At 39.8% G+C, this 19,140-nt stretch overlaps 2 protein-coding genes across 3 annotated transcripts in view; both read left to right on the top strand.

Annotated features, from left to right (window-relative positions):
• The window catches only part of LOC128210210 (peroxidase-like), a 33,212-nt gene extending 25,006 nt beyond the window's left edge, over positions 1-8,206 (top strand). The window contains exons 15-16 of one of the 2 annotated variants that reach the window (XM_052914410.1): positions 7,552-7,654; positions 7,961-8,206. In XM_052914410.1, coding sequence (XP_052770370.1) covers positions 7,552-7,654; positions 7,961-8,078 — 221 coding nt within the window. In that variant the 3' untranslated portion in view covers positions 8,079-8,206. The remainder of the gene's footprint in view (positions 1-7,551; positions 7,655-7,960) is intronic. The other variant, XM_052914411.1, reaches the window with a different exon arrangement.
• The window catches only part of LOC128210214 (caspase-3-like), a 119,194-nt gene that overhangs the window by 39,284 nt on the left and 60,770 nt on the right, over positions 1-19,140 (top strand). The window lies entirely within an intron of this gene.

Here is a 19,140-nt window from a genome sequence, read left to right as displayed (position 1 = left end):
CCCGAGAACAGGCTTCACATTTGGTAAGGGCACGGAAACAACCACCCGAGAACAGGCTTCACATTTGGTAAGGGCACGGAAACAACCACCCGAGAACAGGCTTCACATTTGGTAAGGGCACGGAAACAACCACCCGAGAACAGGCTTCACATTTGGTAAGGGCACGGAAACAACCACCCGAGAACAGGCTTCACATTTGGTAAGGGCACGGAAACAACTACCCGAGAACACGCTTCACATTTGGTAAGGGCACGAAAACAACTCCCCGAGAACAGGCTTCACATTTGGTAAGGGCACGGAAACAACTCCCCGAGAACAGGCTTCACATTTGGTAAGGGCACGAAAACAACTCCCCGAGAACAGGCTTCACATTTGGTAAGGGCACGAAAACAACTCCCCGAGAACAGGCTTCACATTTGGTAAGGGCACGGAAACAACTACCCGCGAACAGGCTTCACATTTGGTAAGGGCACGAAAACTACCACCCGGGAACAGGCTTCACATTTGGTAAGGGCACGGAAACTACCACCCGAGAACAGGCTTCACATTTGGTAAGGGCACGCAAACAACCACCCGAGAACAGGCTTCACATTTGGTAAGGGCACGCAAACAACCACCCGAGAACAGGCTTCACATTTGGTAAGGGCACGGAAACAACCACCCGAGAACAGGCTTCACATTTGGTAAGGGCACGAAAACAACCACCCGAGAACAGGCTTCACATTTGGTAAGGGCACGGAAACAACTCCCCGAGAACAGGCTTCACATTTGGTAAGGGCACGGAAACAACTACCCGAGAACAGGCTTCACATTTGGTAAGGGCACGGAAACAACCACCCGAGAACAGGCTTCACATTTGGTAAGGGCACGCAAACAACCACCCGAGAACAGGCTTCACATTTGGTAAGGGCACGGAAACAACCACCCGAGAACAGGCTTCACATTTGGTAAGGGCACGGAAACAACCACCCGAGAACAGGCTTCACATTTGGTAAGGGCACGGAAACAACCACCCGAGAACAGGCTTCACATTTGGTAAGGGCACGGAAACAACCACCCGAGAACAGGCTTCACATTTGGTAAGGGCACGGAAACAACCACCCGAGAACAGGCTTCACATTTGGTAAGGGCACGGAAACAACCACCCGAGAACAGGCTTCACATTTGGTAAGGGCACGGAAACAACCACCCGAGAACAGGCTTCACATTTGGTAAGGGCACGGAAACAACCACCCGAGAACAGGCTTCACATTTGGTAAGGGCACGGAAACAACTCCCCGAGAACAGGCTTCACATTTGGTAAGGGCACGGAAACAACTACCCGAGAACACGCTTCACATTTGGTAAGGGCACGGAAACAACTACCCGAGAACACGCTTCACATTTGGTAAGGGCACGAAAACAACTACCCGAGAACACGCTTCACATTTGGTAAGGGCACGAAAACAACTCCCCGAGAACAGGCTTCACATTTGGTAAGGGCACGGAAACAACTACCCGCGAACAGGCTTCACATTTGGTAAGGGCACGAAAACTACTACCCGGGAACAGGCTTCACATTTGGTAAGGGCACGGAAACTACTACCCGAGAACAGGCTTCACATTTGGTAAGGGCACGGAAACTACTACCCGAGAACAGGCTTCACATTTGGTAAGGGCACGGAAACAACTACCCGAGAACAGGCTTCACATTTGGTAAGGGCACGGAAACAACTCCCCGAGAACAGGCTTCACATTTGGTAAGGGCACGGAAACAACTCCCCGAGAACAGGCTTCACATTTGGTAAGGGCACGGAAACAACTCCCCGAGAACAGGCTTCACATTTGGTAAGGGCACGGAAACAACTCCCCGAGAACAGGCTTCACATTTGGTAAGGGCACGGAAACAACTCCCCGAGAACAGGCTTCACATTTGGTAAGGGCACGGAAACAACTCCCCAAGAACAGGCTTCACATTTGGTAAGGGCACGGAAACAACTCCCCGAGAACAGGCTTCACATTTGGTAAGGGCACGAAAACAACTCCCCGAGAACAGGCTTCACATTTGGTAAGGGCACGAAAACAACTACCCGAGAACAGGCTTCACATTTGGTAAGGGCACGGAAACAACTACCCGAGAACAGGCTTCACATTTGGTAAGGGCACGGAAACAACTCCCCGAGAACAGGCTTCACATTTGGTAAGGGCACGGAAACAATTACCCGAGAACAGGCTTCACATTTGGTAAGGGCATGGAAACAACTACCCGAGAACAGGCTTCACATTTGGTAAGGGCATGGAAACAACTACCCGAGAACAGGCTTCACATTTGGTAAGGGCACGGAAACAACTCCCCGAGAACAGGCTTCACATTTGGTAAGGGCACGGAAACAACTCCCCGAGAACAGGCTTCACATTTGGTAAGGGCACGGAAACAACTACACGAGAACAGGCTTCACATTTGGTAAGGGCACGGAAACAACTACACGAGAACAGGCTTCACATTTGGTAAGGGCACGGAAACAACTACCCGAGAACAGGCTTCACATTTGGTAAGGGCACGGAAACAACTACCCGAGAACAGGCTTCACATTTGGTAAGGGCACGGAAACAACTACCCGAGAACAGGCTTCACATTTGGTAAGGGCACGGAAACTACTCCCCGAGAACAGGCTTCACATTTGGTAAGGGCACGGAAACAACTACCCGAGAACAGGCTTCACATTTGGTAAGGGCATGGAAACAACTACCCGAGAACAGGCTTCACATTTGGTAAGGGCACGGAAACAACTACCCGCGAACAGGCTTCACATTTGGTAAGGGCACGGAAACAACTACCCGAGAACAGGCTTCACATTTGGTAAGGCCACGGAAACAACTCCCCGAGAACAGGCTTCACATTTGGTAAGGGCACGGAAACAACTCCCCGAGAACAGGCTTCACATTTGGTAAGGGCACGGAAACAACTCCCCGAGAACAGGCTTCACATTTGGTAAGGGCACGGAAACTACTACCCGAGAACAGGCTTCACATTTGGTAAGGGCACGGAAACTACTACCCGAGAACAGGCTTCACATTTGGTAAGGGCACGGAAACAACTACCCGAGAACAGGCTTCACATTTGGTAAGGGCACGGAAACAACTACCCGAGAACAGGCTTCACATTTGGTAAGGGCACGGAAACAACTCCCCGAGAACAGGCTTCACATTTGGTAAGGGCACGGAAACAACTCCCCGAGAACAGGCTTCACATTTGGTAAGGGCACGGAAACAACTCCCCGAGAACAGGCTTCACATTTGGTAAGGGCACGGAAACAACTCCCCGAGAACAGGCTTCACATTTGGTAAGGGCACGCAAACAACCACCCGAGAACAGGCTTCACATTTGGTAAGGGCACGCAAACAACCACCCGAGAACAGGCTTCACATTTGGTAAGGGCACGCAAACAACCACCCGAGAACAGGCTTCACATTTGGTAAGGGCACGGAAACAACCACCGGAGAACAGGCTTCACATTTGGTAAGGGCACGGAAACAACCACCAGAGAACAGGCTTCACATTTGGTAAGGGCACGGAAACAACCACCCGAGAACAGGCTTCACATTTGGTAAGGGCACGGAAACAACCACCCGAGAACAGGCTTCACATTTGGTAAGGGCACGGAAACAACCACCCGAGAACAGGCTTCACATTTGGTAAGGGCACGGAAACAACCACCCGAGAACAGGCTTCACATTTGGTAAGGGCACGGAAACAACCACCCGAGAACAGGCTTCACATTTGGTAAGGGCACGGAAACAACCACCCGAGAACAGGCTTCACATTTGGTAAGGGCACGGAAACAACTACCCGAGAACAGGCTTCACATTTGGTAAGGGCACGGAAACAACTACCCGAGAACAGGCTTCACATTTGGTAAGGGCACGGAAACAACTACCCGAGAACAGGCTTCACATTTGGTAAGGGCACGAAAACAACTACCCGAGAACAGGCTTCACATTTGGTAAGGGCACGGAAACAACTCCCCGCGAACAGGCTTCACATTTGGTAAGGGCACGGAAACAACTCCCCGCGAACAGGCTTCACATTTGGTAAGGGCACGAAAACTACTACCCGGGAACAGGCTTCACATTTGGTAAGGGCACGGAAACTACTACCCGAGAACAGGCTTCACATTTGGTAAGGGCACGGAAACTACTACCCGAGAACAGGCTTCACATTTGGTAAGGGCACGGAAACAACTACCCGAGAACAGGCTTCACATTTGGTAAGGGCACGGAAACAACCACCCGAGAACAGGCTTCACATTTGGTAAGGGCACGGAAACAACTCCCCGAGAACAGGCTTCACATTTGGTAAGGGCACGGAAACAACTCCCCGAGAACAGGCTTCACATTTGGTAAGGGCACGGAAACAACTCCCCGAGAACAGGCTTCACATTTGGTAAGGGCACGGAAACAACTCCCCGAGAACAGGCTTCACATTTGGTAAGGGCACGGAAACAACTCCCCGAGAACAGGCTTCACATTTGGTAAGGGCACGAAAACAACTCCCGAGAACAGGCTTCACATTTGGTAAGGGCATAAAAACAACTCCCCGAGAACAGGCTTCACATTTGGTAAGGGCACGGAAACAACTACCCGAGAACAGGCTTCACATTTGGTAAGGGCACGAAAACAACTACCCGAGAACAGGCTTCACATTTGGTAAGGGCACGAAAACAACTACCCGAGAACAGGCTTCACATTTGGTAAGGGCACGGAAACAACTACCCGAGAACAGGCTTCACATTTGGTAAGGGCACGGAAACAACTACCCGAGAACAGGCTTCACATTTGGTAAGGGCACGGAAACAACTCCCCGAGAACAGGCTTCACATTTGGTAAGGGCACGGAAACAACTACCCGAGAACAGGCTTCACATTTGGTAAGGGCACGGAAACAACTACCCGAGAACAGGCTTCACATTTGGTAAGGGCACGAAAACAACTACCCGAGAACAGGCTTCACATTTGGTAAGGGCACGGAAACAACTACCCGAGAACAGGCTTCACATTTGGTAAGGGCACGAAAACTACTACCCGGGAACAGGCTTCACATTTGGTAAGGGCACGGAAACAACTACCCGAGAACAGGCTTCACATTTGGTAAGGGCACGGAAACAACTACCCGAGAACAGGCTTCACATTTGGTAAGGGCACGGAAACAACTACCCGAGAACAGGCTTCAGATTTGGTAAGGGCACGGAAACAACTCCCCCAGAACAGGCTTCACATTTGGTAAGGGCACAGAAACAACTTCCCCAGAACAGGCTTCACATTTGGTAAGGGCACGGAAACAACTCCCCGAGAACAGGCTTCACATTTGGTAAGGGCACGGAAACAACTCCCCGAGAACAGGCTTCACATTTGGTAAGGGCACGAAAACAACTACCCGAGAACAGGCTTCACATTTGGTAAGGGCACGGAAACAACTACCCGAGAACAGGCTTCACATTTGGTAAGGGCACGGAAACAACTACCCGAGAACAGGCTTCACATTTGGTAAGGGCACGGAAACAACTCCCCGAGAACAGGCTTCACATTTGGTAAGGGCACGGAAACAACTCCCCGAGAACAGGCTTCACATTTGGTAAGGGCACGGAAACAACTCCCCGAGAACAGGCTTCACATTTGGTAAGGGCACGGAAACAACTCCCCAAGAACAGGCTTCACATTTGGTAAGGGCACGGAAACAACTCCCCGAGAACAGGCTTCACATTTGGTAAGGGCACGGAAACAACTCCCCGAGAACAGGCTTCACATTTGGTAAGGGCACGGAAACAACTACCCCAGAACAGGCTTCACATTTGGTAAGGACACGAAAACAACTACCCGAGAACAGGCTTCACATTTGGTAAGGGCACGAAAACAACTACCCGAGAACAGGCTTCACATTTGGTAAGGGCACGGAAACAACTCCCCGAGAACAGGCTTCACATTTGGTAAGGGCACGGAAACAACTCCCCGAGAACAGGCTTCACATTTGGTAAGGGCACGAAAACAACTCCCCGAGAACAGGCTTCACATTTGGTAAGGGCACGGAAACAACTACCCGAGAACAGGCTTCACATTTGGTAAGGGCACGAAAACAACTCCCCGAGAACAGGCTTCACATTTGGTAAGGGCACGAAAACAACTACCCGAGAACAGGCTTCACATTTGGTAAGGGCACGGAAACAACTCCCCGAGAACAGGCTTCACATTTGGTAAGGGCACGGAAACAACTCCCCGAGAACAGGCTTCACATTTGGTAAGGGCACGAAAACAACTCCCCGAGAACAGGCTTCACATTTGGTAAGGGCACGGAAACAACTACCCGAGAACAGGCTTCACATTTGGTAAGGGCACGGAAACAACTCCCCGAGAACAGGCTTCACATTTGGTAAGGGCACGGAAACAACTCCCCGAGAACAGGCTTCACATTTGGTAAGGGCACGGAAACAACTCCCCGAGAACAGGCTTCACATTTGGTAAGGGCACGAAAACAACTCCCCGAGAACAGGCTTCACATTTGGTAAGGGCACGGAAACAACTACCCGAGAACAGGCTTCACATTTGGTAAGGGCACGAAAACAACTACCCGAGAACAGGCTTCACATTTGGTAAGGGCACGGAAACAACTCCCCGAGAACAGGCTTCACATTTGGTAAGGGCACGAAAACAACTCCCCGAGAACAGGCTTCACATTTGGTAAGGGCACGGAAACAACTCCCCGAGAACAGGCTTCACATTTGGTAAGGGCACGAAAACAACTCCCCGAGAACAGGCTTCACATTTGGTAAGGGCACGGAAACAACTCCCCGAGAACAGGCTTCACATTTGGTAAGGGCACGAAAACAACTCCCCGGGAACAGGCTTCACATTTGGTAAGGGCACGAAAACAACTCCCCGGGAACAGGCTTCACATTTGGTAAGGGCACGAAAACAACTCCCCGAGAACAGGCTTCACATTTGGTAAGGACACGGAAACTATAGTTTTACTCTTATCTTTGTGAATATCGGGGATCCAATTATCAACTCAGAGACGACGAATAATCTAGCATTAATTTATTCACTGGAATATAAATGTAGTGTCATTTATTCAAATGGAACCTTTATTTCATTTCAAGTAATTATGGTATTGAGTTTAAAACGAATACTCTTTTTTTTGTCATTTCTACTTCGTTGGAGATTTTTGCCATTCGTTTCTTGTATTCGTGCATTGTTCGGTCACAATTAGGCGGCGCTTAATATACAAGCTACCGTGCAACCGGAAGTTTGCGGATACATAAGAGCGCTACTTCAACATACACACACGACTTATTGCAGCTTGCGTAATTGACGTTAGGTTGACAGTATGGTACGACTGATTGTACTCATCCTTCACAATCGTTGTGTATAGTTTTAATTAATCGGTAGAGGGTGCCGTAACTATTACATATTCATAACTAATAAGAAAAATGTGCACACGATATTGCCATGTACTTAGAATATTTCTTGTAATTCATTTTAACATATTTCTTAAGGTTCTATCTTTATATGACATTTACAGAACAACTCAACGAAGTGAAAAAGATGAAACTATCCAATATAATGTGTCATACACAGCCAACAAAACTGGTTGCCAGAAACCTTTTTGAAATTCCATCAAAAAAGTGAGTTGTATTGGGTTTTAAAACAAATGTGAAAAGTATAAACTTTGCAAATGAGTACGTTCTCTTTTCCGTCTCTTTGTAACAGACATGTTGGTGATGTACTGGAGGTAATATGTAATGTGATACGGAAAAGGTACTGCGCGAAATACCCTTTTTATTGAGATAAGTTTTCGAAATGAAAATAATAATAGTAATAATATATATATGCATATGTATTTTCTTTTCTTATATTTATATATTATTTTCATATATTTATATATATATATTATTTTCATATATTTATATATATATTGTTTGTATTTTCAGAAATCCTTTGGTAGAGTGTAGCCATCTTGAAGACATGGACTTGCGACATTGGAAGGAACATGTTTATATGACTAAGGGCCCGTACGTGCCCATAAAACTCTTACAAAAGTATTTCTAAATGATCATAAGGAATGTAATATATTTATTGATAGGCATGTTATTCAGTCCAAAACATACAATATATAATTATATGGTATTTCAATTGATAAACACTCTTTACAGCAAATTGCTATTTTGCAGTTAATTAAAGCGCCTAAAATAAGAATATGTGTTTATATTAAATTGCGTTAATTGGCAAGTTGTATGTTTATGTGCAACACTTACCATTGCATACATGTATGACGTCACCATTGCGTCATATGTACATCCGTTGTGTGGAAAATTCTCAATAAAAAAATAATGTTTTTATGACTGATAGACATGTTTTCACATGCTCAATACACTGTAAATCAAAATATCATTATTCCTGAAACTTTTATACCTTGAGTATCTATTATTGCTTGATTTATCATTTAGAATAGAGATTTAAGCATAAACTGCTGCTCTATAGTTGAAAGGTCATTTTGGAAGAACTGTCATGGCGGACTGTGCAATTTTTAGAGTTTGTTTTTCAAGTGGAGAGATTTTTCATTGGAATAACTTGACCCCCCCCCCCTTTATTGGCTTAAAAGGTAATTTAAAGCTTGTACTTTAAGAATATATATGTTTATCATAGTCTGCATTCGCTCGAAATGCCTTTAAATGTTGTCTAAAAATAATCATTTCACATTGAATTATAGAGGAAATGACAATGGTGGTGTGTAACCTACATTGTATATTGTACATTTTGCCGTTTGTAGAAATGCCGAGTTTAACACCACGACACTTTGAGGCTTAATATTACAGCGTTAATTTCACTGTGCCTCTGTTGGCAAGGGTGAAAGAAATTATTGAGAATCCCTTGACGACCAGCAAAACACTTAATAAAACGGGTCCTTCTACATTTGTAACACTATTATTATAATTCTTTGAATAAGCCTGGCATTTTAACAGTAAAATGAAATATGCAGGGACAAGCCCGAAAGCCAAACACAATTAACACATACTCTAAACTAGTTTAGAAACTCAAGGTTAAGGCCGAACAGAGTAAAAGAGTCAACACATTTATTCACGAGTGTGTTCCTCAATACAATATCAAATTAATAGTTCAATTATACGTGTATATATATATAAGTTCTAAACGTTTGCTTTTGATTAAGTGAAATTGGTCACGAAACACTATTGACAACGGTATGATGAAACCTTTAGAAATTTGCACAAATTAAGTCAATTGCAGTAGTTTTTAATAAGGTCAATACATTTTATTTAAATATGCCTAACAAAGAAAATTCATTTTAAATGTGTTCTAAGTAAATCATCATAAATATCGCGAACGCAAATACAGCGAAACGCATCTTCAATGTCACCACCTAGCGTTGGTTTTGGACAATTCTATTGTTACCTAACACCCAGTTTCAATACGTAACTGATGAGACGAAACTAAAGGAGAGACACAAAACGTCAGAAAAAAGGAAAGACGGGCTAAACTACATGATAGTTTTTCCAACAATTACCAATGGCCTTGGAACGATTACTATGAGCCAAGGGCAAGATACATTACGTATCTTTAAATTACTTTTAATGGTAAACAAGTATCGGCATAAGACTCTCAATGAGAGACACAAATCGGCACTGACATTCAATGAGAGACACAAATCGGCACTGATATTCAATGAAAGACACAAATCGGCACTGATATTCAATGAGAGACACATATCGGCACTGATATTCAATGAAAGACACATATCGGCACTGATATTCAATGAGAGACACAAATCGGCACTGACATTCAATGAGAGAAACAAATCGGCACTGATATTCAATGAAAGACACATATCGGCACTGACATTCAATGAGAGACACATATCGGCACTGACATTTAATGAGAGACACATATCGGCACTGACATTTAATGAGAGACACATATCGGCACAGACATTTAACGAGAGACACATATCGGCACAGACATTTAACGAAAGACACATATCGGCACAGACATTTGATGAGGGACACATATCGGCACTGACATTCAATGAGAGACACATATCGGCACTGACATTCAATGAGAGACACATGTCGGCACTGACATTCAATGAGAGACACATATCGGCACTGACATTCAATGAGAGACACATATCGGCGCTGACATTTAATGAGAGACACATATCGGCACTGACATTTAATGAGAGACACATATCGGCACAGACATTTAACGAGAGACACATATCGGCACAGACATTTAACGAAAGACACATATCGGCACAGACATTTGATGAGGGACACATATCGGCACTGACATTTGATGAGAGACACATATCGGCACTGACATTTGATGAGAGACACATATCGGCACAGACATTTAACGAAAGACACATATCGGCACAGACATTTGATGAGAGACACATATCGGCACAGACATTTAACGAAAGACACATATCTGCACTGACATTTAATGAGAGATACATATATAGAAAACCTTGAAAATTTTCGTCCTTTATCTCTTTTAAAATTCGATTATAAATTAGCAGTAAAATTTCTATTAATACGTTTGCAATTAATTTAACCAAAAAGTATAAGTCTCGACCAACTAATGCGTTAAATCTCTTGGTATCTATTTTTGCAATGATAAAAATGAATGTGTTTATCTGAGCCGGAATGACAAAATTAAAAAGTGCAAACAGCTTTTAAATTACATGGAATAAACGTAGTCTTACATTATTTGGTTATATAACTGTTATTAAAATCCTACTTTCCCAAAACTTGTATACATAGCCCCAAACACACGATTCTATAATTAAGATAAAACATTTAATGATTTTCGTTTTTTCTGTAACAAATAGAGATAATATTAAGCGCACCACAATTATTGGAAATAAGCTTGAAGGCAGCTTAGAAATGGGAGGTTTCGGGTCCTTTTTAAAACAATGAAATGAAATTGGTAACATACCTGATCATTACAGACAACGCAAGCTGGAGAGTGATACAAGATGTAATGTTTGACCAGTTCGGAAAGAACAAAGAATCTATAAAAAAAACTGTACCTCCAAATATAAATAGATTAACCAAACTCTTTAAACAATTACTGTCAATATGGATTAATTTCACGCAAATGGTTGTTAGTCAAACCAAAATATCTTTCAACTATTATAAATTAGTTGAGGTAATAAATTCATAAAATACAATAATAAAAGCCTTTGAAGAAAAAGTTACATTGACTCTGATTTAATATTCATCAACGGTTCAAATGGCAAATGCGCTACTATATATATAATACACAAGTGATAGGAGATCAAAACACATTAATATTTTGAACTATGTATATTAACATGTGCGTGCCAAACAAACAATCATAAGATCAAGAGGTGTATTTTCGTTTTTGGATGATTTTGTTACATGCATTATAGTTAAGAAATATAACAGTGCACCACTGACGACTTTATGCAATTATAAGGACGTACCAGTCAGTCAGCGAAGGTGTATATGGACCGAGGTGTTAGGGGCTGACTGGCCGGTTCTTATAATGCCATATGGCCCGAAGTCGTGCGTTATATTCCTGATATTATAACGAACATTTATTTTACAATTCGATATTTTTAAAAGCTCTTTTAATGTGTTTTAATGAAAGGAATTGATGTTTACTTGCGGCGCTTGTTCCCCGTTGTGAAAATCGAAAGTCGTACTCACCATTTTATGACGTCAGCGGTCCATATTTTTTAAGGTGAGGTCCGGACAGGCCAAACATATGAAATGTACCGCTGACGTCATAAAACTGGATTGTTGATTAAAATACATTGATATAAGGACTGAACGACTTTATATGTACAAATAAGGGACACATTTATCTAAGGTATTATATAATAGCATAAACTAAAGAACTTGTTATTCAAAGACATGCTTCTTTCTTGCTAAATCTTTGCATTCGTTTGTTTTTATGTATACTGGAATCGTGTTTGTTTTTATAAGAAAAGGATTGTCAGCTTTTTGCAATTCCAAAAAGAAAAAAGAGATACTAAGTACTAATGATTATAAGAATAGAGTAAATCTAACAGTAAAACATCGAACACTTGACGAAAATGTTAAGACATCGTACAGAAAACAAGAATTTTTTTTAATACAAATGGATTCAATTAAGGCTTTTGTCTTGGGTTTATGCTGTAAGAAAGCAGTACGGCACGCGAGCAAATTGCGCGAAGCGCGCTAAATATAACAAAGAAGTATAGCCAAAATTAAACTTTATTTAAAAATTTACCATATATATACGTAGTCAATATATTCCTTCGTTCTGAAATCATTTTACTTTATCATGACGGTGTTTTATTAATATATATGTCAACTCATAATTAAGAATTTCATCCGGGAGTTAAATTGCCTAAAATCGTTTCTACAAAAAGTGATTATGTGTCAAAATGGCTGTCTAACAAAATATATCATAACTAGGACCTATTTGAGAATTAGACTATTTGTGAGACGGGTTGCTTCAGGACTGTTGAAATAGTTTCCTCTCTCACTGACGATGACACAACAATAAATATATTGGGTCTATCAGCTTTCTAGATATCTTCTGAGACATAATATAAATGTTAGGTAGACGCTTTACAGACATAATAAATATCCATTAAGGGAAATCACATGTTGCGGAAATGGACTCAACTATTAATAATACAAAAACACACAAGTACACAGAGGCAACTGATGATCATGGGTATTTAGTAAACTTGACAGTTCAAGAAGCAAGCACTAGAAATGTACGATAAGATTTTGTTCAGCAACCTAGTCAGATATGGAAATATGTTATAAGAATCAGGACCGCTTGCACATGTTAATCGCTTCTATGCTCATGAAAAAAATAAACTGTATCTTACCAAACAAAATCGAGCTATTTAAGTTGATAACCAGATTAAAACTGTGATGATCGGTGACCTCAAATAGTATTGATATCAATTGAAAGGGATTGTTTGCTGATTACTGATATGCAGATCAACGACCAAAAATAATTTTAAAAATATTTCTGCTATTGGTCAAAGTGAACACATTCGAATGCACATGATGATACATGTTTTCTTGAAGCAACGACGATTTTTACATTTTTAGCTCGATATTTCAAAGAATAAGGAGAACTATACTGCTCACCCTAGCATCGGGGTCGGCGTCACACATTGGTTACTTTTTTGAAAGTAAGCAGATTAAATCATTATCTCATAAAATGCATTACATATTGCGATGAATGTTTAGAAATGTGTTCCCAACTATATATCCTATTTAAGTAAGAAATAAATTGTTTCACTATCAAACAAATTATAGGTCTTTATCATTTGACTTGGAAATTCTGCTTAAGGTTTTGCTCGTAAGCACACATACATTTCAATGAGAATGTGTACAATGGAACACAGCTATCAAACTTATTTAAATTACAAGGTACGTTAAGTCTATTTTGCACGCAATGCAAATTGTGGCCTTAGATATTTAAGTAAATATCTAAGCAAACACATCATGTATTACATAGAAACTTTTTGTTTTTATGTTCTATGTCTTTGGCGTTTACCGAGTGCCATTTAACCGGGTTTATGTTTAAAAGGGTTTATGTTTAAAAAAAACAGAGTTATTGAAATGATGCAATACTGTAATCGATAACAGAAGTATTACGAAATGTATTATTTCCAGACTGGGAGTTACCAAGTCGTCCATTTAACTTATATAAATATAGATTGTAAAACTTGCATATATTCAGCAATTTATTACCATGGTTGTTAATTTTACGACATTTTGAATTCCGTGACAGTGGCAGATTAAGGTCAATTAAAACTCGGTATGTATTAAGAGAACTTCATGTTTCTTCATCTTATCTAAACACCTTTATAGAAAATCATCAAAGTCTTCAAGATCGAGCATACGAGGGCTGATCCAGAATAACGTGGACTTCTTACATATTTTCTATATTTTTCGTCTAAATCATATAAAAATTCATAAATATATAATTCAAAGTGTTCTGCACAGACGAAAATAATTTAAAGTCTGTAAATTAAATGAATATTGAAAAATTACGGCTTTCAAAATAATGGGAACGCACAGTCGGCGCACGGTCTAAAATTTACGTTTACAACCTTTTTTATCTTTCTATCTCAACATGTTTTATTGTAAAAATTGTATGTATTGTTTTTAAATTTTTAGGAAGTATACCTGATATGTTGTATGTATTGTATGTGAATTTTCTATGTTCTATGTGCCACGATAATTGAACTATTAAAAATGTCCACGTAATTCTGGATCAACCCTCGTATTTGATGTTTATGCATTCCAATATCCTGTCAGAACAATCTTAACTCACTAGTATCATGAGTAAAACAATTTTCCCTATTCAAAACAGTCAATAGTCCAGACAACATAAATAACACGACACAACAGGCTAGACTTCCAAGTATAACATACTACTACATCACGCAGCAACATACATTAGGAACACGGCTTGTTTAATATTAGCAACCAAAATACAAATAAATTGAAAAAATAGCATTTTGTTTGAACTGTGTGTGATAGAAATCACGCCGCGTGTTGTCGCTTGCCAATTGTGAAACCGTCAGGAAGTTGTTTTTCCTAATAAACGAAGCACCACGCAAAGAAAAGATCACTCCTGAAACAAAACTAAAACAAAACATTTTAGAGCAAAAATTGGTACTGTCTGTTCAAAATAACTATATTATTTCGGATAACATTATCCTATCTGGAAAACCCCACAACAGATATTAATTCCATCATTATTAAACAAAATAAATTTATATCATACAATATATAACGGGTAGCTGAGTGGGCCCCAACATAATTCAAAACATGTTTAACGCTGCCAATACCAAAAGCCTCGAATTGCCAAACCACGCCGCCCACTTCCGTATATACCACTGCACGGACACCCCTTGCATTCCCATATTTCTACGCAAAACCCTAAATACCTCGAGCAGACGACAAATTGTCTATTATGAAACGGCAAAACATATATTTACTCACTAGTATCATGAGTAAAGCAATTTTCCCTTACCAAACCAGTCAATATCCAAGACAACATAAATATCCCGACACCACAGGCTAGACTTTCAATTATAACAGACTACTACATTACAAAACAACATATATTAGGAGCACGGCTTGTTACTTGCAGCAAATATCGAGTATACAAAGAGAGAAATATAGTAATAAAACATAATTTAAAATCATTTATAGTAAATATACAAGAAATGTAATAAACAGATACTTATCAATTTCCTGTCAACAGTATTCCCAAATCTCATCTGTAAACCTAGTCTTTAAACGACTAGACAATTATTATCTGAAAACAAACCTTGCAACATACAGCTACGTTAAACATACTATACTTACAACTAATTTGCAATACAAAATTCCACTAAAAGCATTTCATTCCTTCATATAAAATATATATTATACACCAGAGCATTCAACACTTACTTGCAATATAAAACTGCATCGAACATACAGCAACATTTCCTGCACACCAGTAGCACCAACAGCATCCGACATGCACTCACATCACTAACTGCATCCAACACATAATAGCAGCACCAACTGCATTCAACACATTTTTGCACCACCAACTGCATATAACACACATTTGCAGCACCGAATGCGAACAACACATTAGCAGCTCCACTTGCAATCTACATATAAGCAGCTTTAACTTCATACTTCGCATAGTAGCAGCATAAACTGAATAAAACACACAATAGCAGCAAATACTACATACAACACATACTAGCAGCATCAACTGCATAGAATTGATTTTAGCACCGATTGTTACCAGTATTTATTTCATTATACCATTCAACAACTTCAACTCTTTATTGTTATACCACTTGAAAGGATATTATTATTGCTGTCTCAGTACACTTCAGTGTAATTTTATAAAATATCATAGAACTTTTGGAAAATAATTTCCATAAAAAAGAGCACGTACAACTTTAGTAATTACTAATACATGTTCACAAAATTAATTTATCGAAACAATAGCAAACGATCTTTCAAAGAGTCTTTTATATAACCATCTTAAGCGGACACAGACTTCCATCGCCCGTGTCTTTGCAAGGGTCTTTCAGAAACAGTATTATTAGCGCAAGTAGAAGCACCACCAGCGCGAAATAAATGTAAACTGAATTTGGAAGAATCCCAACCTATCGTTCGAAAATTTCGCTTCAATACATCACGAACACAAGGATACGAAATTGGTTTTCAGTTTTCTTTAAAACATATTCATGAGTAACTCTATTAAGATAAACCTGCTAAAAAATGTAATCATAAAAATCTTGAGCATTTTTTGTTAAAATCAAATATCTCTTTAACAAAGTCACTGGGCAAGTAGAGGTACCAGCCCTAGAAATTACAGAGGTGTGTCCTTCTATAGAAATATCAGTCTTGGATTTTGGAACATATATCTCACAATGCGATTCACATAACTTAATGTCCGATCTCTTTATTTTTAAACTTTCACTTAAACGAAAAAAACTGCAAATGTCAATATAAACTAACAACTGTTTCTCAACTCTCCTAATGAACTGTTCTCAAGGGCAAAATGTAAAATGTAACTTTTTCAAAATATCCGATGTTTCACGTTATGTGTTTATTAACTGACTTAATAAACATTTGAATGCATCCTTGTAAACAAAGCTTAAGCCAATCCTGATAACATGGATTACATACAATATTGAGTTTTATTTTGATCGGCTTCATGACTGAGAAGTATTAATAACATACACCAAATAAAAAGCAACTGTAGTTTGTGATGCTGGAAGAAATGAAAATGAAAATGTCTCACATCACTTCCTGAAAGTCTTGAATTCCAAGCAGTAAATTTTACATGTTTACTTTTCTTTTCCTCATTAACACACATCAACTAAATCTGTGAACAGTACAGGAGCGTGTGACCTAACACGAGTCCAGACTTTCGTGCTAAATAATACTGTAAATATGTTAATATGTAAACTGTTTTTACAGCTAAGTAAACACGATGTTACATATATAAAACATTTCTTAAATCTTAGGAGTTTTTAAATCTTATAATGTTATGCATTTGTCTGAAATGAAATCAGAAAAAAATACTTTAAATAAATAGTTATTCAATAATTTAACAAGTCAATGGCATTGCGTTACTTAAATTAGAAACGTCACTCTCATATCATACTTATCATTTTAATCCTTACAGTAGTTGGGGACTATGGAAGGGATTATCCGCCAGTTAATTCATGCTGCTTTATGACATTTCTCATTTTAAATTGCAATTGCATTCGTCTAAATGGCAGGTGCCTTCGTGCGATTGTTTCGTGCCTTTTTGTTATTGACAAAAACATTTGTCCATGTGTACAACTTTCAGATGCCTTCACTTTATTGCTAAGTGTTAACGTCTAAACGACAAATGACATGTGTCAAGTTCTTACATTTAAATAACTAAATAATGAAATTGTGTACAAAACTACAACTTAACTATAAACACTAAATAACTAATAGTATTTATATACTGTAATAAGACCATTAAAAGCTAAATTAATATTCATCAATAGCAGTATGCATTTGTCAATAAGCATATAGACGATATACGAATGCATCTAGACGAACGCAACTAAACGAATGGAATTAGAAGGGAACCAGTAAATATTGGTATCCTGCGTCAGCAACATTAAATGGCAAATGGAAACCAAATGCTGGTACCCTTCTTATCCATGGGAGAGCACTCTCGCGACTTTTGCTACGGTGGCAGTCAACAGTTTTCGTGCAGGAGCTGTCAAAAATATATCTAGAAGAGGTCATGTATAACATTATCTGAACCTAAAAAAATAATACTGCTTGATGCTATTTTCTGCTGATTATTTTTTTCCTGGATTATTTTATTCAGTACTGAGTTAGACACATATCCAAATTATAATCTGCGTTTCGGCCTGAATTTAAAATGTGTTGTCTACTAGGCGGTGACCAATTGTCGATGGATAACATGTTTTGAAATTTCTGAGGCCATTAAGCAAAATCCAAGTATGAACTTAGTGCTATCATTCACAAGAAAATATGTACGCCTGGCTGTCATGTATAGAAATCTATGTATGTGTTTCATTCACTCAAATTTTCAATTTCTTTGCCTTCACTGGCTTCACGATAGCCAAAGCTATAGTCCATTACAAACACGAACGAAGCAATTGCATGAAGGCACTTACGATTTAAACGAATGCACTAGCAATTTAAAAAGAGAAATGTCATAATGCAGCATGCATTTACTGGCGGATAATCCCTTCCATAGGGGACTACCTCAAAAAAACTGTACCTTTTCAATACAGAAACGTTTAAAAGTCCCTAAAATCAAGTCAAACCACCATAACTTTACTAATGAACTTATCTGAACAATCAATCGTACCCTTAAAATGACCTTGGACATAATTCATAGAAGCTTACTGGAAAATTAACACTTTCCGAATGTAAGGTGATTAACTTGAATCCGCAGGAAAAAAAATAATGGAAGGAAGGGACTAAAAGGCCAGTAAGGTGCTAGTAAAGTAACACTAGATTTTTATTTTTTTCAGAATTCAACGTTTTGGAATAAGGTAAACTGGCGGAACCAACCAAGTGTTATCCCTTACCCAGTGTACCGAACAACAGCTTCCGTATCAGGTGCCCAATAAAGAGAACTGTAACGGGTAAGTTCCTTATTTGAATCATTTGCGAAACGGTCAATATTATTTGGTCCGTACAACTCATCTATGCACTTAAGTAACTCATCAGAGACTCCGTAATCGTCATAACCGACTGATTAACTATTCCTCGACGCCTTTGAATTTTAATTAATACACCATCCGCCATCTAAAAACAACACAATCCTTAAACCGTTACTTAACCAATATTCAACAAATGGATGCAATCCTTATGAAATGTGCTGAAGATAAACCAAACGGTTTCACTGAAAAAATATATTTAACCTCGGTGTCTGCGCCATTGCACTAGGCATTCCTATGCGAAACGCCCCACAGGAGTAACAAAATCCTTCTTGCACGAATCCACCGTTACTCTACAACCCGATATCGGCGATGAGTGGGTTTAGTCCCACGAGGGTGAAAATGAAA

This window comes from Mya arenaria, chromosome 12 (assembly GCF_026914265.1).
Source record: "Mya arenaria isolate MELC-2E11 chromosome 12, ASM2691426v1".
NCBI lineage: Eukaryota > Metazoa > Mollusca > Bivalvia > Myida > Myidae > Mya > Mya arenaria.
The sequence above is the reverse complement of the archived record's forward strand: the minus strand, read 5'-3'. Positions and strand labels throughout refer to the sequence as shown.